A 20,968-nucleotide genomic window follows, 5' to 3' on the forward strand; every position below is an offset into this window, starting at 1 on the left:
GGTGACATCAAGAGTTTGATCATAAATCTTTCAATAGTACAGAACACTGGAGAGTGAGAACTAGCATGATTACTGGAGTATAAGATTATAAGTGATGTTCTTTCTGCAGTCTTATACAATCTATATGGTTAGTAGCTCCTAGTTTTATAAGCTCAGCATTTGTGATCATCACAGATCCAGCATCAGCTTCTCCATACCAGAGCCTTTAAACACTCCAGGAGGTCCAATGTCGAATTCCACACATGTAGCGGGATACAAATGGCACTGGTACGTCTCTAGATGGTTCGGGATGTTTGCGAGTTCGGCATCTATTTCTTCAAAGGTCCATAATCTTCACGAGGCGGGAGGTGACTGGACCTGGCCAAACCTCAGGGTGTCTCGGGATGGGAAGAGAAAGAGAAGCAGTGGAGAGGAATTAGCGTAGCTGCTGTTCATGATATTAACAGCACAAGTTGATAATGTGCATGTGATCAGATGTTCTGGAGCACAAGGTTATGATGTGATGTGTGTTATGTGTAGGCTTTGCTAAAAAGATATGTTTTTAATCTACACTTAAACTGGGAGAGTGTATCTGAGCCCCGAACACTGTCAGGAAGACTGTTCCAGAGTTTAGGAGCTAAATGTGAAAATGCTCTACCACCTTTAGTGGACTTTGCTATTCTAGGAACTACTAGAAGCCCAGAGTTTTGAGATCTCAGGGAGCGTGACGGATTGTAGCGTGTTAGAAGACTGGAGAGATACATGGGAGCCAAACCATTTAGTGTTATGATACATATATATATATATATATATTAAACATTTTTACATTTTTAATTATGATCCTAAACAAACCAAACAAATAAGTAAAAGCCCATTAGTAGTAATAAACAATCATTCGTTGTTTAGCTGCATCATTATCCTTGAAGCCCAGGTTTGTGTCCACCATGTCCCCTGACTCTGTCCCTGTCTCTGTCTCTACACCTGATACACCTTTTTGTGCTATAAACGTGTAGAAGGGCGTGCTCACGTGTCTATCCCACTGCAGAACCGAAAGCGAGTGGGCGTGTCAGATCACGTGACACCGGGAGGGGGCGGTATAAAAGCGTCTGCGCGCTCACGGTGTCTCTCCCTGAGTGTGTGTGAGTGTGTGTACATGCGAGCTGTGGGTCCGAGCTCGGCGGCGGTGTGGCTTTGATCAGGCAGGAGGACAGAGACAGAGAATGGCAGGTAGGTGCGGAGGTTTGAGTGCGACACGGCGGATACACTGGAACACGCACATCAGTACAATGGTTCCGGTCCATCCTGGGCTCATCACGTGCACGCGCAGGCACTGAAACACACACACACACACACACACACACACACCTGCCTGCCTGAAATCATTGTAGAATGTATCATGAACTTAATTGTAATTTCGCTCTTTTTTGTTGTCTCTTTAATCCAAGGCCTGTTTTTACCCCAAACACGGAAACTCTTTCTCCTGCACCGGGTTGTGTCCCAAACCGCTCTCTAGTGCACTTGATCACTTCTCCACTGTTTAAAGTTTCTACCGTTGAAACTGTGTCGCATCAATGTTTGAACCGGAAGTGACGTTTTTGCGCAATGCAAACTGTTTAAAATGGAAATAGTTTTATTTTATTGCCAGTTTCACGTAATGTGTAAGAACGTGATGGTTTAAATCGGTATCTCTTTGAGGGGAAAAACGTGTATAGCTTAAAAAAACCACATTTTTAATACTTTATGGATTAGGATACATTTTATTATATTTATTGCTGGTAATTTTATACATAAACACACGTGCCTACATTAATGAATGAACACGTGTATGTTTGTTTATAAAACCATTTCAAGTATTGCATTAAAATAAAATAAATAAATACAACTTAAAAAGCATGCGTTCTGCTAATTGTAAAGGAAATTAATTTCTTCATATCTATTTCACATTATTTTGCCCAAAAAAATGTTGATTCCCAACCTTTTAAGGACACAATTATTTTTATACTACACCAGTTTTTCCATGAGTGGCTATTTTGTTTTTTTACCCACTTATTGACAAATAGAATTTTAACATAGAATATAACTTAGAAGTGCATGGTGTTGAAGTATGGAGTGGTTGCCATGTTGGTTCCTTTCACCTGGAATAAGTCTCCAACCTTCCCTGCTCTAAAACAACCCCAAACCATTAGCCTTCCACTTCAATGTTTGACTACGGGTGAAGCAGTTTGATCACTTCTCTCCTGTTCTCCTTTTTGCAGTTTCTCAGTCATTCACTGTCCAGTTTGTTTTAATTTTATGGTTTGTTGCAACAAAAGGCACATGCATGTGTTTCAGAAACAATAAACAGCTCTGGATAGGTTCTGTAACTTCCATAAAGCAAGCTGGTTCCTGTTATCACTTGTGTTATAGCAGCTATGAGTGGTGACGATCACTGGTCTCTCAACATCCAGCCTGCCATGTTACAAAGAAACCCTCAAAATGCAAACTCGTTTGAGAGTTTCCCATAGTGGGAAAACTTGATGCTGGATATTTGTACTGAGAAATATCTGTCACTGTATTGATGAATGTTAGTAAATGACTCATGTCTTGTGTTAAATAGAAGTGTTTATTGTCCACAACAGAAAAGCCCAGGTGACTGTTGTTGCAATGGAAAAGACGATCAGACGTCCATATCCATTTAGCTTTTATGCAAAATTTTGTAATTGTTTACTTTTTTTGCATGTCTAAATTTTAAGTTGTGCAGTAAATAAAAAATACTGTAGTTGTAGATTTGTACTTGGTGTTTTTTTGTTTTTTTTAAACTATCTTCAACTTTTAATTGATAGAGCACTTTTTTTTTTCTTCCCTTCAGATGTGCTTTGCTCAGTACCTTTTCATTTTATTTCTAAATTATTTTTTATTTTTTTTTTGGCTTTAGATCTGGATTTCTGTTAATCGTTTATTACCCAATCATGTTTAATCACATCCCTTGTGAAAGCAGTTAAGTCATTAAACAGGGATGTAGATTTCCTCAAAAAAAGGGGGAAGTGTTCTAGATTCAGGGCCGTTTTGTCTTTTAACGCCTGTTGAAATGCCTTCATTTAGGAAATTGGCTTTAATTTGAAAACGTATAGCTCAAATAGCGAACTATAATAGCTAGTAGCTCAATATTCACTGCTGAATCGTAGTCCATTTTATCTAACGTGTTTTTATTATTTTTTTTCCTGAATACATTTTTTTAAGACCATAATGACATGGTTGCCATGGTGGTTGTTTGTCAACTGTTCAACTAGCAAATGGGGAAAATGTATTACAATAAGTTGTAGTAGTTCAGCTTCTGAACAAACGGTGGAGAAGCTTCTCTTCCATCCAGGGTGGATATTTCTCCTCTTCATCGAACATTTTCTGTATGATTTGTAATATGTTGCTTTCATCGGTTTCCTTGGTTACGGCAAAAAATGCTCGTTTTATAACTGATCAACTCGAGGTGATTATTTAGCGGATTGCTCAAAACTCTATAATCGTAGTAAAATCACTTCTCATTCTCACATACTGTTTTAATTCTTGGAACTGCTCTATAAATCAGAATCACCCAGATCTCAGCTGCATGTGAAGTTAAATGGTTTTATTAAGTAAAGTTAAAACCCTTACATTGGAGTGATTTTAATGCAATTCTCACCTTTGTATTTTTTTTTGTAGATTAGATGTAACTGATACTCCAACAGTGAATTTAACAAACTGTGCCTCATTCTTTCCTCCTTGGCTCAAGATTTTACTCTGCACTAAACCCTCAGTGATTTACAGAATGGTCCAGCACTCATGTGGTTGCCAAGATGACCCACAGAACAACCTGGCAACAAGAGCCTCTCAGGGCTCCTGGTGTTTACACATGGCTACTTCATAACTCAGAAATGGAGTCTTCAGTGTTGGCGCTTTGTAACAGCGTGTTCTCCGTCTTTACAGTGGAAGTTGTTTCTTGGATTCAAGACTAAATGTCACAAACGAAAAATTTAGCTGTGAGCTTTTAAATTTCCTTTCTTTTAAATTAAGCTGTAAGGAGTAAAAAGGAGATCCTTTTTGATCGGAATCATGTACAGCTCTAGTGCGATTGTGACAGGAAGTAGGTGGAGTTGGAAATCTTCAGACACCAGTGTAACATCACCGTTTTAGATCCTCCAAATGATATCCACCATGTTTTATTGCTTGGGTAATAACCATCCTGTTTGCTCACGCATGTGACTGCTGCTATTTTGGATCTCATATATATTTGATCCCTGAAATGATTTGAAACCTTGTAACATGGCAGCTGATCACTTGATTACATCACCTGTTAGTCAGTCTCCCTTCATACAAATGATGGATGATTTATCTTTTTTACAGTTGAGGTTTAAGGCCCTTGATCAAGGGCCCAGAAGCAGCACAATGACTTGTGCTGGGATTTGAGCTCTCCTTCATCGCCACTATGTGGTGGTCCCTTACTGTTGATGCTCAGGTAGAAAAGGCCTGAGTAGTTATTCATACTGTGTAATAGAGACATAGAAATGAGATTTTTCTTCTGGTACGAGTGTAAATTCAGACCTCTCAGGAATGTGAAAAGTTGTGGATTTATTAACTTTTCTCAGCTATGACTACAAAAAGTGAGTGCATGGACTTTTTATACCAAATGTGCTAGGTGTGGTTTGTTTTTAAGTCCACCTTTTTCTTAAGTTAAACTTCATAATACATTTATATTCCCAAAACTTAAGTACGGTATGTGCTTACTGAGCATCGCATTCCACATTTAATCCCAATTTGCTCTTATTCCTTCCACTCTTCTGGGAAGATGCTCCACAAGATTTTGGCATGAACATTAGCGTTCATTAGACACCAGTGTTCGTAAAGGCAGGTACTGATAGACCTAAAGGTTGGTGAGGAGACCTGGGGTGCAGTCAGCATTCATTCATCTGAAAGGTGTTCAGTAGGGACGAGCTCTATAGCAGGAGATTTTCCTCTTCAAACCATGTAAACCATATCTTCATAAAGCAGGCTTTGTGCACAGGGACACTGCCATGCTGTTACAGGTTCGGGTTTCCAAATTCAAGTGAATGCAAACTTTTACAGTTGTGTGCCCCCAAACTTTGTAGTAAGTTTGTAGGAGAACCACATTTTAGGAAAGGTCAGATGTCCAAGTACTTTTGTCTTCATATTCCAATGTAAGACTCTTATGCTGTGCTTTTAATAAGCTCTATATGAAATACAAGGGGTTCTTGTTCAATTCCCAGCGTTGCATGTTCTCAGAACTGGCACATCTCAGACCTTATTGGCCTTCAGTCATGGAAAACATTCACTCAACGTCAACTGATTTTATAGAGCGCATCATGCAGTTAACCAAAACAAGTCTGTACAAAAAGTCTTTTGTTTGTGAAATAGGTGTGATCGAAAATAAATATCTTTTCTTTGCAGACCAGGCATTCGTCACCTTGGCCACGAACGATAAATATGCTAAAGGAGCAGTGGTGCTGGGGAAGTCCCTGAGGAACCATAAGACCTCCAAGAAGCTAGTGGTGCTCATCGGCCCTCACGTGTCAGAAGCGTCCAGGTGGGAATCAGCTTGTTGAAATCATGAGTATTTGGATTTCCGGTAATGGATAGTATGTGTAAAATGCTAGAAGATTGGTAACGTGTCAACTTGTTTAATTGAATAATAGCATCGATGTTCTTTGGTGTAATATTGCAGATATTATTGATATAATTTTCTTTATTGGTGTAGACTTTGTAAATGTACAGCTGTGTTTTCCTAGGAATATTTAAGTATATGGTGGCAGAAACTGATTTTCTAATTCTGAAGTGTTGCATATTTAACCTCCTTGTTTAAGTGCAAGCTCAGGTGTTGGCATCCCATGTGTTTTATTAAAATGGGGTCATCAGACTAAAATTAGCAGAAGTTAGTGTAGAGTGAATCTTGGTTCCTGTGCTGAATTTTAACTTGTGCATTGTGGTGAAGTGTAACAGAACTGTGTACAAACTTGTGGTATTTAAAATTGGGCAATTTGGTGACTGCTATATCCAACTTCCTGTTGATGGTTAATGGTAATATTTGGCAAGTCACTCCGCTGTATTAGCTTACACATTCTTTCTTAACACTGTTTTGGTAGCAATCATGCTGAGATATTCTACTTTTTCCATCTAGCTAGTCTTTCTTCCTTTGGCCCATATTTACAGTGCACCCTGAAGGTATTCACAGCATGTCACTTTTTCCACATTGTTGTTTTGTAGCACTGTGAATACCTTCCAGATGCACTGTAGGATGGTCTGTTTGGTAATTGTTTAAAATGGCTGAGCTAAATAACTTCAAACCTTACATGACACTAGCTTTTTTTTCTTTAGTTTAAGAAGTCCAGATGCTAAGGGTGTCTCTGAAATCTCAAGTCCTCACTTTTCAGTAGAATGGTCTAGAAAGGAAAAAGAAAAATGGTGAATGCCTTGTAACAAAGTACAAGCAGATGCACTTGGGTCCTATCTGTCCTCTTCTACATAGATGAGCTCGTAGATGTCCATGACCTGCTAAAGGTTGTAGGTTCTTTAAATGGGGAGAGGGCAGTGGGGGCTCAGTGGTCAATATGTTGGACTGCTGGTCAGAAGGTTGAGAATGAGAGTCTGCTGTGGATAAATGCATCTGAAATGTGGGTGGTTAAGGCATTGGACTTGAGATCTGAAGGTTGAGTTCAAATCCCAGCCACTTTCAATCATTGGCCCCTGAGCAAGACCCTTAACCCCATAGCTGCTAAAGTGTGTGAATGAGAGAAATGTTCTTTAATGTTTTTGACTCTTTTATTTTTTTATTTTATTTTTTTAGGATAGATTTTTAGTGATTATACATTTTCATTGTATTCATTATTTTTATGCTTGTAAAACAAATACATACAGATACATAAAGATTCTATGCAAGTCCCTCTGGATAGGGGCGTATGCCAAATGGCGTAAAGAATAGTGGGTGAGTGGCGCTTTCCTGGCCACTCGGAGCTTACAAATGGTAGTGGCCTTGTTGGGATTTGAGCTCTTAATCTCCTATTGTTTGTGGGTTTTTCGACGTGTGCTCATTTTAGAAATCTGACCATGAGGAACATGAAGCTTTGCAAGCAAGATGTGGTCAATCCTCATAACACGCCCTAGACATTTCCCCTCCCTTAACCATAAACTTCGTAACATGCAGGTTGCAAAAGAGGCCACTTTGTAAAGCAGGAGCTAGAGGTTCATATCTCCTGTTTTAAATTACCCATCCCCCACTTCGCAAATCTCTTCACACTAATTTTTCCAAATACGAAAGTACTTTTAGACAATTCAGCACCCAGCCAATGTTCGTGAATTCCAAGTACCCGGTGTCACCTTTTTATTCCGCTATAGTGCATGGTCCTGAGGCGTTTCTGCGCCAGTGCTCGGTCAGGAATTAGTTTCACTTCAGTTTTCCGGCCTTTCGGTGAACTTCTAGCAAGCCTGAAGTTTATATATGCATGTTGGTGTACTATAGCAATTTAAACAACGCATCGTGATCCTTCTAAACCGCAACCACTGCTCAACTGGGTCCACCATCTCTCTGGGTACCGGGAAGATATCTTTCCAGACTCTAATCTGCTCAGGGGTGGAAATGAAATTCCAAATAAAGCCCAAATCACAGGTTCACTTGCAGATCTTTAGATGTCTAAAGCCCTCCACTTCCAGAGCTTCTTAAATTGGCACCATTGAATGTTACTGCTGTGACTGTGTAGATTTGTAATTACTTACTTTTCCTTATGTCATCAGTTATGTTGCTGGCAGGATTTAGAGTAAGAATGTAATCGTATGGCAGTTTTCTCCTTCACCTATGCCTTCAGTCCTGAATTAGTACACTTTAGTCGTCAATTGTATTGCTTTGCTTTAATTCAATTCTTTAAGATTTTGTTGCAGCAGCTTCCTCCTATTTACCTGCATTTATGGTGTACTGCTGTTATATTTGACTAATATTTGAAGAATGTTATGCGGAGTCTGCTGACATGTATAATCATGATTACTTTTGCCTATAGCTTTCGCAGTGACAACCTGTATTTATTGTCGCATTTAACCACCGCTGTAGGATAATCTCTAGGATTAATGTTCATCTGGATGCCGCAAAACGTCTGTTTAAACTCGGACAACACGATTTGAGGATTATAAAACGTTTAGTCTGTGTACTGAAGGTAAGCAACGTAATCTTTCTAATAATGAGCAGAGGAAGATTATAAAGGCAATTCCTGACATCATGGACTTTTTTTTTTTTTTTTTAAATGGATGGGAATTAAACAGTGCATTTTTAGCTCAGGCTAATGAATTAAAAAAAATCAATACTTTAAATAAAGGAGTTTTATTTATTTACTTTATTGATCTGTCTAAAATGAGGGTCACCATGACACTCAATTGTGTGGTTTTATGGAACATTGGCAAAAGTGTAATTTCAATTTCAAAATCCTAATTTTGGTATAACCACTCATGTATGCTCGCTTTTGTATAATTTTATATTGGTGAGTAAAAAGTGAGATCTCTGTACACAATGTAATTTGGCTTTGCTGTTGGTTGGTTGTGTAGTTGTGGTGGTGCAGGTTCCTGCTGGTTATTCCCTTTCCAAGACTTGTGTGTCTTGGCTCAAACATGACCTAATACAGTTGGCACTAATTTGATGCCATGCAGTTTAAAGTACAGAAAGTGAGAAATAAGCGAGCAGACATTTGGACGATGCGAGCAGACATGCGTGAGTAGCTGTATTTGTGTGGGAGTGTTGTTCAACACGTATGCAGTCAAATCTCTGCTCTCAAGTCCTGACTTGTTCGATATAATATCGTCCTGACTCAAAACGACAGTTACATTTATATTCAGTGATCTTGTTTTACCTATTTAAGATCTAATGGAGGTTTATGGCATTCAGCCATGTTATATTGTGAAAAAGGGTAGCAGGTTATCAGATGTAAGCTTTGGATTATTAAAGATACCAGCATTACACTGACTCGTGTTTCTGCTTGTCCTCTTTAGGGCAGTGCTTCAGATACTGTACGATGAGGTCAGGCTGGTGGACGTGTTGGACAGTGGGGACACCGCACATCTGGCCATGATGCAGAGACCAGACCTGGGAGTGACCTTTACTAAGCTCCACTGCTGGACACTCACGCACTACTCCAAATGTGTGTTTATGGATGCAGACACTATGGTAAGAGGCAGAGGGTTTGTGTGGAATGTGGTACATCACAGATCGTAGTATCTCAACTAAGGAATTTAATCTGCCATGTTTTCTGATCTCTGATCACGTTTACATGGTGTCCACATTGTCATTATACACTCTGTTGTGTCCATCTTGAGAGCAGCAGGTTCAGGGTTTTTTTTGGGTTTTTTTGTAGAACACTTGGGGCTGCAACTAACTATTTTGGTAATTGATTAATTTGACGATTATATTCGTTTAATCAGACATTTTTAAATTGGGTTTTTTGCTTATTATAACTTGAAATAAAATGAATTCAGGGTATTTATACAAGTGTACTTAAAAAAAAAAAAAAAAAACACTGAGCGTTAATCTTTTAGACATTTTAATGCCTATAGTGGCTGCTTAAGTGCATGAGGGATTTCTCTTATAAACAAATACTCATGCAAAGTGTAATTTGTGTAAATCAACATTTGTATTGCCTTTTGCAGATGGCAAGTTAACAACCGTTTTAAAAAAATCTATAACTAATTGTTTTGACACAAATAGATTTTCTTCAGTTGTGAAGATATAAGCATCAAGTGTATATATAATTCTGTTATACATTGGTGTACAAATGCATACTAATATCCACCAAAAACCCCAACATGGGTATAAAATGACTTGATCGTATTTCAGTGCCTTTAACTGTTAAATCTTTGTATTAGTGAAACACAAGGTGCTGTTAAAGTAATCAGACTATTGTTTGGATCTGCTTTTTGTTATAAATGTTATGTACAGGTGTTTGATGTTTTCAGGCATTAGCGAACATTGATGAACTGTTTGACCGAGAGGAATTATCAGCGGCTCCGGACCCCGGATGGCCTGACTGCTTCAACTCGGGCGTGTTCGTCTTCTGTCCCTCCAACGAGACCTACGGAAAACTCCTTCAGTACTGTACAGAGCACGGCAGCTTTGATGGTAAGTAAACCCCTCTCCTTTCTTGCGTGCCTCTTCTGGATTGTAAACATGGTTTAGGACCTGAGCTCCACAGAGCCACTCTGTTTTTATATCCTTTATTACTTTGAGAGCTGAGCGAAGTGAGATTCCAGGTTCAAAGCTGGAGAAACCTGTATACTAGCAGACTAGAACATTTGAAATGTTGGCAGTAAAATGTAGACCTGCTGCAGACGTTCATAAAAGTTGTGGGTTTGTGTTGCTTCAGGGGCTCGGCATCAGGAGTTTAACTTTTCAGAGCTTTAAAGTGCTTGAGCAACCGGACTTTGTAGTTAATATTGGAAGATGCAGTCAGTGTAGTTTGATTGCAAAAATGAATGCTGATCTTTTCCTTTATTGGAGACACTGCTGTTTGTGAACTAGCGAACATTTCTATGAACACCATGCTAATCAGAGCTGATGTTTATGCAAGATATGCAAATTTCTTCTAAAGTTAGGCACATTCAAACTACGTTTAATTCTGAAATGGCATATTTTAATTGTAGTACTAAATGGGCAATTGTGTCAAGATCCTTAATTCTCCACTTTACCTCAGTTTTTTTGGTTTTCATATCTGGAGTCTAGGAGATGACTTAACTTGTAGACATGTCAGGAAATTTGGAATTGTATTTGATGTAATACACAGTGCCCTTGTGTCTGTTTGGAAATGTGGATAAAACCTTCCAAAATGCTTGAAACACCAATAGTATGAGAATGCGGTCATTGAAAACCCTGGAAAATTAGCTAGTGTGTCTAGGAAATGTTTTTTGCTCCTGGGCCAAAACTGTTAATCTGTCTTGTTGGGAGACTTTTATTGGTCTTAATGAGAAATTGGTCAGAAAATGAAACTAATCCAATATATTTCCCTGCTTTATCCATCTTGATTGAATTTATGACCTTTTGCAACAAAGAGTCTGGCAGATACCCAAATAATGACTAATACACCATATGGATAAAAGTAACCACCCACCCATCAGTATGTGCTTTTTGAACATCTAACAGCTTCCACTCTTCTGGGAATGTTTCGCTACATTTGAGTGTTGCTTGTAGAGATTTGTGCTCATTCACCCACAAGGGTGTTGGTTAAGTCAGTACTGATGTAGGTAAGGTGAGGAGGTCTGGGGTGCACTCGGTATTTACATTCATCCCAAATTTGTTTAATAGGGTTGAGGTCAGAGCTCTATAGCAGGAGATCTTCCACTCCAACCAATACATTGTACAATACAATTCCCCTCCCTGGACGACTAGTTGTCTAGTTGATTTCCAGGCGCCATTCCATGTTTGGGAACCTGAATGAAACATTCTGAAACGGTAGAAACATAATGTATAATAGTTTGTTTAGATTTAAATAAGTTGTATTATAAAATATTACATGTAAAAGCCTATTATAAAATTGGATTTTTGTTTGTCTCAATATAAAGAAAATATGTTGTACAACAAAAATCTTTTACTGTAGAGGTTTCCTTTTTTCGCCTTCACCAAGATCTGTGGCCTACAATTTGAGCTTTGTACAGATTTGGGAGCATCAGGTTCGACTTGTATCTTGATTTGTAAGTTGTTTAGGGGGTTGTATAGTGGATTACAGCACAAGTGGCCAAAATAAATTGCATTAATCTTAAGGAGTTCCAATGTATTTAGTCACACTTGATAAAAATGGGCTTGTGTGCAAGTGTCCTGGAAACAGCCGAAGTGTGAACTGATCATGAACATGGCTTCATCATTGGCATTTAAAAAAAATAAAAAAAAAATAGTACGGTGAAAACCTTTAAATGTTTACCCGGTGTTGAATAGAGTTTTTTCAGGGTCTTTGCTGTGCCTGTGTCCAGCATTGGCATGTGGCCATCTTCTCCTTCCAGATTTATGTTCAGCCTGGGTGTGGTGGTTCTTTCTGAAATGGCTTATTCTCACCATGGACTAGAAGCTCAGTGTTCTACATTCCTGCCATCTGTTCAAGCTGAAATCTCTCTGAACAGCTTTTACGCTTAGTGACCTGATGGGTTTGCTGTTTCTCATGCTGACAGGTGTAATTTTACTGTCCTGTTTCATTATGCCCCAGTAATGTATGAAGCTTTTAAGTAAAGCTTTTTTCCCCTCAGTGTTCCTTCTCCATGTGAGGAAATTGGACCAGAGTCAATGTGCAAACAAAAAGCCTTTTTCAGGCTGCTTCTGTACTGCTGTATTTAACGTAGTTGATTGTTAATAGGGTCAATAACTCTTTTATTGGTGTTTGTCTTGGCATAACTGCATGTTTAGCAGTCTTTTGTAAACTGAGCCAAAGGACAAAGCTGAGCTGCTGATCTAACTCTAACAATAGATATGGTAGGAACATTAAATATCTTGTTTTAAATCCAGTGTTCCTAGGCTAGGTTTTCTGTGTAAGGAGGTGGGAGCTCATTTGGTTAAGGAATTGGATCTTTTGATGGGTCATAAGTTCAAATCCCAGCACCAAAACATCTAAATGGAAGTCGGTTCAGGTTGTGATTGGATATTCTGCTTCAGGGGATCATCAACATGGGAGCTTTATAGTTCAGAGCTTTACAAAATCCTACTTTATTTTAATCGATGTGAAATGTGTGTATCTTAAAATCACTGTACACAATTTCGCCAGTACACATGAGCAGTCTTTTACAGGAAAAGGTGGTCAAACAGGCAGCCAGCAACAAGTTACCTCAGATGTTTCTGCAAGGTTTCTATAGATATCAGGCACATGGTATGTACATATACCCATTAGGCCACCATCCTAATATTGATGCTTGATGGTTCAGGGCTGTTTTTGGCAGCAAAACGAGAACTAACATGATCTCCTGTAGCTGAAATTGCTGAAGTCAGTCTGTTGGATCGAACCACACGGACCAGCCTTTGCTCCCCATGTCTATCAATGAGCCTCGACCTCGTCACTGGTTCACCACTGTTCCTTCCTTGGACCACTATTGAGACTGACCACTGCAGACCAGTAACATCCCACAAGAGCTACAGTTTTGGAGATGCTCTGACCCAGTCATCTAGATGTCAACATATCCCTCGTCGCATTTGAACAGCCTAAGTGTAAGAATTTGAGAATCGATTTCTTCTGCTTCTAAGCTTAACACAACGTTAATGTAAGTGGAATCCTGGCTTTTCTGTGAACAGGATCCAGTCTTGACATGGCAGTCTTGATGGACTCCTGTTTTAATGACTTTCTCCTTCTTGTGGTTACAGAGGAGTTTGTTTACTTTAAGTCATGGATTTGTGGAGTATCTGGTAACAGATACTTATGGGAATTAAACAAATATGGTCTGAAGGCATGTAAACTATTTTAATGGGTATTTATTTTCAGTAGGATTACTCTGTGGTATGCAAGATGAACACACTGACCTTTTTAAAGTTTTCTTTTCTTGCAATATTACTGGGTAGCGTGACTCTTACGGCTCGTTTGAAAGGAATCTTGCAATATTCTGTGGACCTGCACAATATTACCCTTGAGTCCAAACATTTGACCTTTTTTTTTTTAGCCATTTCTCTGAAACCTGTGGCTTTATTGAACTGCCAAGAGCAAGACAGGTGTGTGCATTTAAAGTTTTCTGAGGTGATGAGTGGCAAAGGGTTGGCTGTGTGTGTTTGGGCATGGGGCAATTGATTGAACCCATGGAAAAACTGACCTCGAGGAGATTTTTGTTTTTTTTGCTTACAAGCGAAAGCTCTTGCGCTCATCCTCTGCCAGACTAAAGCAGCAGTTGGCAAGGTACATTCTTCCTGAACCCTGTTCATCCTCTCCAAATGAAGACTGTAGCTTGTGTAATGTTTGTACAGCCTTGAGCACCCAGGAGGATTTTCTGAGCCGTGTCAAGCTTCTGATAGCGTGTCTATTTTAAACTGCAGGCTACACTTTACTTAGCGAATTATTAGCAAGTAGAACGAGCGTACACAGATGTAGCTGCTGTGTGTATACGCATCTCATAGTGGTCCTGTGGTATGGTGTCTGGCAAAGACTCTGCTTTTACAGATGAAGCTGAGCTTTGTTTAATGTGTTTGAGTAGTCACTCCTGTAGAAATGCATAGCAGGGGTGATTTTGGAGGGCCTACATAGTTTAGGTGCATGTGGACCTTGTGGTGTTGGTCATGCCTGGGTAGTTTATATGCTTGGATGCCTGCGGTCTGAAGGGTTCTAGGTAAATGGAAAGTTAAGGCTTGGAAGGTTTTAGGTAAATTGGGAACATGGTTGTGTTGGTGGGTTTAGGTGCATGGGGGAGTTTAGGACCTGGGAACTTGGGCATAACGTGTTTTCTGCAAAAAAAAATATACCAAATAATTGATCTTACTAATGGGAAATTGGTTTTGTGGGTTTTTTGGGTTTTTTTTTTCTTCTTTAACTGCATCTTTTAATGTGGACCAGACGACAACTAATGTGTAAATTAAATTGTCCCAATATTCTACACCATAACCTCTAACTGTTACACTCCTATTTGTAGCCTGCACATGGATGCCATTAATGTACAGCTGTCTGACCTGTACTGTCAGATAATATTCCCTATATAGCACATGTGTGGCGAGCCGGTCTTAATGTATAGGACTATTTTTAAAACTGGCGCGGTAAGCCGTGTATGAGTGTGTCCTGTTGGTATTAAGGTCAGAATGTTTTGTAATGCAACACTCGTCTGTGGTTAAACAATTGTAAGGAAGACGATGGAATGATTGAATATTTATGATGACTTGGAATTAAAAATAAAAGCTGTTCCAATGGATCGTGTGCAAGTTTGGATGTTGCATGTGAATAAGCTCTGGTGTCCGGTTAAGAGGTTCCTTTATAAAGCTTATGGAGAGTAATTGGTGGGATTTTTAAAAGGGAATTGAGAATTGGAAAGAATTAAAGACGTATGGACTATATACAGGTTTTTAAGGTATGGTGGGACGTCTAATGTCTGGCTAGATGAAAGACTTTAGTTTACAAATTTGTTCCAGCATGGGGTGTGTACCAGATGCTCATACCAGAGTTTCTCTGCGTTTTGAAAAGCTAGAGTGAATGAGTGCATTGAGAGTCTGACCTTGACTAGGAACAATGGACTTTTGGTGAATAGCAGTAATCAAGGAGAAAGTGTTGGCATGTTGAACCTGATATGAGAGCAAAATCTCAAAAATGAGATTCATCCACCAAACTATACAAATGTTTATTATATTTGTTTAACAATTTCCTTGTTTTCAACTTGGTTAAGGTCAAATGCATTGGGTGAGGGTTCTACAGTCAGCTGTGGTGCTGCTCATTCATCCCTCTAGATATCAGCGATATGGTTGTATTCAATCGACGCCAAAGCTTTAAAACCAGATCGCCATAATTCCAAGCAGATTACAGCACTTCATGCTTTTGTGACATGACTCATTGTCATGCTGGACATGTGCGTCAGAGCGGGAATAAACTGTAGCCATGGAATGATGAAATTGTCTGCATGAGGGGTGCCAGGAAAACATTCACACCACCACCACCAAACTTTATACAAATCTAGCCAATCTTTCATGGTCATGTTGGTACAAACTGTGCAACGGCTTGTAAAAGCTAAGAATTGGGGAAATGGTGTGTAAAGCCTGGGTTGTGTTGCTAAATGTTTTAACCATGTTTTGTGTAATTGCACTACACTGGCTCTGCAGTGAATTGTTTCTTTGGCTGAAGAATGATCTACCATTCAAGCTTTTGTTCAAATGGAATTTTGGCTCCATGATGTCTTGATCTTTCCACCACCCGTTGTCGCTTCATTAAATTTTCAACGAATGTTCAACTCCCTTTAAATCCACTGCTATGTGAGAAGGGCAGGTCGCTAAACGTGCTCTTGTCTGCTGTTTAGGTGGAGATCAAGGCGTGCTCAACGGTTATTTCAGCGACTGGGCGACATCAGACATCAGAAAACACCTCCCGTTTATCTACAACATGAGCAGCATAGCGATCTACACTTACCTTCCTGCATTTAAACAGTAAGTACCATGTCTGCTTTATAGCTTATTTACCGTATTCGGTGTATAAGACTTATTTTAAAAGAATCATTAGACAAATTTAGGGTCTAGACTTGCACGCTGAAGTAAGCCGAGGAGAGAACCGCACGGATGCGAAACTGTCCATACCTTGTTTCTGCAAATGGGCTTCCTCCAATCACAAGCCTTATGTAACTGACGTCAGCTGATTCTGAACAAACCAATAAGAACGCAGATGCGACGGGGACCGGTAAAGTGTGACGCACACTACAGTATAGTACTGGTATGTAAATGTTGGCTAATTACTAAATATTGATTTCTTAATTTTGGGGCAATTAAGTGGGAGTCGTCTAATACATGGGGGCGTCTTATACACGGAAAAATACGGTCAGAGTTTAAGATTTGGGATTAGCTCGGCGTGTAGAGTTACAAGAAACCGGGGGTCACATGAACGCTGCCCTGTGACAACATGGCAGTGGGATCATCGGGTTTCACTGAGAGTCATGTGCTCCGTAGACACCGTGATGGCGAGAGAGCGATTAAATGTCCATGTGTAGGACTAACTCCACCAGCTGAAAATAGCATTGCTGATTAAAGGACCTCGGCTCGATGGGCTTGAGGAAGCGGGACACCCCTGTAGCTGCCTGGGTTTAAGGGCTCAGCCTAATGTCTATTTAAAAGCCTGTCACCTTGTCTCTAATGGAAACATGCACCATCTAGCAGCCAATCAAATGACTACTGGCCTGGTTTTACTGACTTTACTCAGGGTATTGTATTCCTTGTGCTGTGGATTGAGATGCTCCTGGAATTTAAGCTCAATTAATACCAACCTGGCAAAGTGACGAAAGCTCTGGTCAGTGAATGTTGATCATGCAGCAGTTGGTTTCTTGTTGATATTGTGGCTGTGTAAACTGTTGTTCATTTGTTACCATGCTCATGACTTGATCTGCAATATCATAATCACCATCTCGAATTAGTTGAGGAGAATGTGTTCAGGACAAGCTGAAACTGCATTCACATGGCATGGAGTATATTAAGGATGTAACACGATACGTGCAAGACATATTACAGGACATGGGGTTAAGTTCAGTGGGACTGTGGTTCAATGGGACCAAACATTCTATTGGCTGGATATGAAGCTTGTTGGACGACCAAACTTTGTTCATTAATGGTCAGCATTCATACAGCCTTAGCAACTATCTAAGGGCAAAGAGATTGTATTCTGCGATTTTTACAAAAAGCTGTTGGTACTAAAACCTTGTTAGCCAAGTTAAAATCCAATCAGATTAAACATAACACGCCATATAAAATTGTACTGAACTTTATTACAAAAACAATAGGAAGATGTATGTAAATCGATATAATTATATTATCAATAAATTATATAGCGCTCTTCGTGCAATCTCCAATGTAAAAATGGCAGTGTCAGTAAATCGCCTCTAGAGGGTGCTCTCGTAATGACCGTAAGCCGGAAAAACTATCGCAGTGGATTTTTGCTAATCGTTCTAGCGATCAACTATCTGTGCCAGTTAATTGGCAAATGATCTCATAGCATTGACTTTAGTCTTTGTACTATTAGGTGGAAAAAAGTTCATGAAGTGCAAAGAGTATATAGATAATCTTCACCTGAACTACAGTCTAGTGTACAGACTGTATCAGCTTCAACCACCTCCATTCCTCAGGTACGGCTCAAACGCCAAAGTGGTGCACTTCCTTGGAAAGACGAAGCCATGGAGCTACACCTACGACCCCAATCAGAGAAGAGTGCAGGGAGATGTGCAGGAGGCCTCGTCACACCCTGGCTATCTCCTGGAGTGGTGGAGTCTTTACAGCAGCTGTGTGCTTCCCCTGAAGCAGCAGCAAGAACTGGCAGACCAGCCTAGTGAATTCACAGTTCAGGTGAGCTTTCAACACCAGCACTTATGAACTGGAGAACACTGAAGCATTGAAGTTAGCTGTATATCCCTGCACTCTGTTGTAGGTTGGTGCTCGAGCACATTTAAAAACGCGCACTTGTATAGCAGAGGTTTCCCGTAAACTACACCAAATCTAAGGAAACTTGGCTTAATTAACATTTTACTTTTGTTTAAGGGTGGGTATGGAGGGAGGGAGGGATGGCTGAATAGAGATGTGGATAAATATATAGAGGGCTGTAGATAGATGGCTATATAGAAATGTTGATGGATATAATAGAAAAAGCAAAGGTCCCCGAATTCTCTTATGCCTGATGTTGGCAAAGGACCCGAGCCCATTGCTCCATAAAGAGCTGTGGATCTCAAGCACGTCATATTGTAATGGACACTGTGTTGTGTAAGATGTGAGTGCACGTTTTCACATTTCTTTGCTCGCTCTGTTCTGACAGGAGGAGTTTCAGCCTCAGGCTCTTCCTGGTCTGCCTCCTCTCTCCTCAGCAGAGCGTAAACAGCGCTGGGAACAGGGCCAAGCTGACTACATGGGAATGGACTCTTTCGACAACATCGAGAAAAAGCTTTCTGCCTTCCTGAAATAGTGTGAAGCGTGGTCGGGGGAGAGACGTCCTACAAGGGCTCCTTTACTTATTATAATTTTTTTTTTTAGAGTGATGTTTTGAAATGTGAGCGTAGATACCATGGCTACAGTGCCACCCTGCCTGGTTTTTCTTCAGCTATGCAGAACTGTCACTGCAGCGTGCCAACCAACCTCGCCACCCGTTTTCCTTTCTTAATTTTCTACACTGTGAAACTGCTCTTCATTTCGCCACTGTGCTGTTCACCAAAAAAACTCTTCGTTTGTATTCCAGATAGTCATGTTTTATAAGCAAAACAGAGTTCCACTGTCGTATACACAGAGGAGGTGACTCGACAACAGCACAGATTTCCATAAGTGTACATGTTTCACCTTCACCAGTGAGCCGTCTTCAAATCTGTCCGCCGATCACATGACTCGCTTAGTAGTGACCTGCTCAAGCACTTTTTTTTTTTTCTTATTTAAGCACTTAGATTTGAACATAGGCGCTTTTTTTTTTTTGCTTGGTTGTAAACTGTTGCCTTGGTATTGCCCTGGAAGTTTAGTCGATCACAGTAAATCAGTGTTCATGAAGTCTATAGTTCTGCACAATTCAATCAGATGAAGTCAATCAGCCACTGTCTACCTAACCTGAGGTAAACACGCTTTACCTCTTCCGAAGCTGTCTTCTGTCTCTCTCATTGCGAGTGTCTTACATTTTCATCTGCACAATAAACATTTGAGAGATTAAATTGTGTGTTCACTATATGTAATCACTATTTATACAGCATTCTGTGTAAACATGGGGCAAAACCCTAACAATTCAGTTTTATTTTTATTGAACATTTTAACCCTGTAAAGCGGTTTTTACATTCCAACATTATTACTTCCAACAATGTATAATTTCAGTGTGCAAGTTTGTTCCTTATGAGGTGGAATCAAAAAGTTGAGACCAGCTGTTTACTAAAAAGCACTTTATTTATCTACCTTAACACCATCTTTAAAATAGTCCCCTTGCACAGCAATAGAGCTCCCAGCTTACAGGACACAAAGATGTGTCGGAAGTCGTCTTTTTGAAGTCAAGCACCTTCTGCTATTTGTGCTGAATCCCCACAATGGTGTCACAGGCGACCTTTGAGCATCATCTTCAGGAAGAGGGCAAAGTTGACAGACCAATCTAGCAAATAGGGTGAATGTAGAAGTGAACGCATATTTCTGTCAGTTGCCCAATTTCATGTTACGTTTGCGCTTTGGTCCAACTTGCTGTCCATGATGAAATCGCAGACTTGGTAACGCAAGTAGTCAGATTATACTACGACTCCCAATGTACACAGCACTGTCGTTTGGCAAACTGACATATGAAGGTTGGTGTACCCTGTGACTGTGCATGCTGCCATTTGTTGGCGTATTACAAAACAAGTCTCGGTGTTTGTTTTTTTTTTTTGTTTGTTTTTTTTAATATATAAATAAATGCTTGAGCCAGTGGTGAACTCCTTGTGCTGGCATGAGGAAGAAACTTTGAGAGTAATCCAGCTCAAAAAAGAACCTATCCTCATCTTGGTGGCACCGAATGTCGATTCATTACAATTGCAGTATGGTGTTCACCAAGGCTTAGCAAAGTGGTTATAATCCTCTAAAGATAGAATGGTCCAGTCTAAAATCCAGGGTTGTGGCACATAAAGCTGTTATTAAAAACTGGAATCAGTCAGATTTTTCTCCCAGGACATTTACTTGACATCCTTTTAACACGGTCATACACCATTTACGATATGTTTACACCCCACCTGTCAGACCGCCGTTTTATCTGTGATATATAGACTTTATCACTAGTATAATCTGATGTAATTTAGAGGTTCCTCTTCAAGCGTTCAATGATCTACATCCACGTTGCTATGACTGTTACCGTGTCTATAAAGGTATGTATATCAGATTCGCTTCTCTAACAGCAAACAGGTGCTTGAAGTGTGTTTCTGTTGTGAAGGTCACCAAAATGAATGAATTTTTTTTGTTTGTCATTTAGTTCATCTCGTTCCTTTGATCAGAAATCAAACGAAATGTTAACTTTTCCATAATTAGATCTCCCAACACGTCTACAAACACCAACTTTATATAAATTATTGGAACTATAATTATACATATATAACTCCATAGCATATATGGGAGTCACATGATTAAAGAACAAACGACTCGGACAAGAAGATTCAAGAGATGAACTACTCTATTCCGATTCATGTACGTAACCTACAGAGATTTTGCGAATGCTTCATGCACATCCAGTCACATTGAAGACTCTTTCAAAATCGTTTATGAAGGACCCATCACTATTCTATAGCAGGAGCTCTTCCACTCTAACCCATGTAAAGCATATCTTCATGGAGCTGGCTTTAAGGGCACAGTACAGTTTCGGGTCTCCTAGTTCAAGTGAAGGAAAAATTA

General features: G+C 39.7%; 1 protein-coding gene and 1 long non-coding RNA gene across 2 annotated transcripts; one reads left to right on the forward strand and one right to left on the reverse strand.

The window, feature by feature from the left end:
- The first annotated feature begins 1,047 nt into the window (after nt 1–1,047).
- gyg1b (glycogenin 1b) lies at nt 1,048–19,284 on the forward strand. The gene is made up of 7 exons (XM_083548367.1): nt 1,048–1,206; nt 5,398–5,533; nt 8,974–9,148; nt 9,934–10,096; nt 15,925–16,051; nt 17,731–17,947; nt 18,411–19,284. The coding sequence occupies exons 1-7, from the start codon at nt 1,200–1,202 to the stop codon at nt 18,555–18,557; spliced, it is 972 nt and encodes a 323-aa protein (XP_083404493.1). The 5' UTR covers nt 1,048–1,199; the 3' UTR covers nt 18,558–19,284.
- LOC310730829 lies at nt 1,175–6,406 on the reverse strand. The gene is made up of 3 exons (XR_014534975.1): nt 4,734–6,406; nt 1,437–4,458; nt 1,175–1,309 (listed from the first exon to the last, which is right to left on the reverse strand). It is a non-coding gene; the product is annotated as an uncharacterized lncRNA (long non-coding RNA).
- Nucleotides 19,285–20,968: the final 1,684 nt, after the last annotated feature.

The sequence above is a fragment of the Silurus aristotelis genome (assembly GCF_946808225.1).
Source record: "Silurus aristotelis genome assembly, chromosome: 1".
Lineage (NCBI taxonomy): Eukaryota > Metazoa > Chordata > Actinopteri > Siluriformes > Siluridae > Silurus > Silurus aristotelis.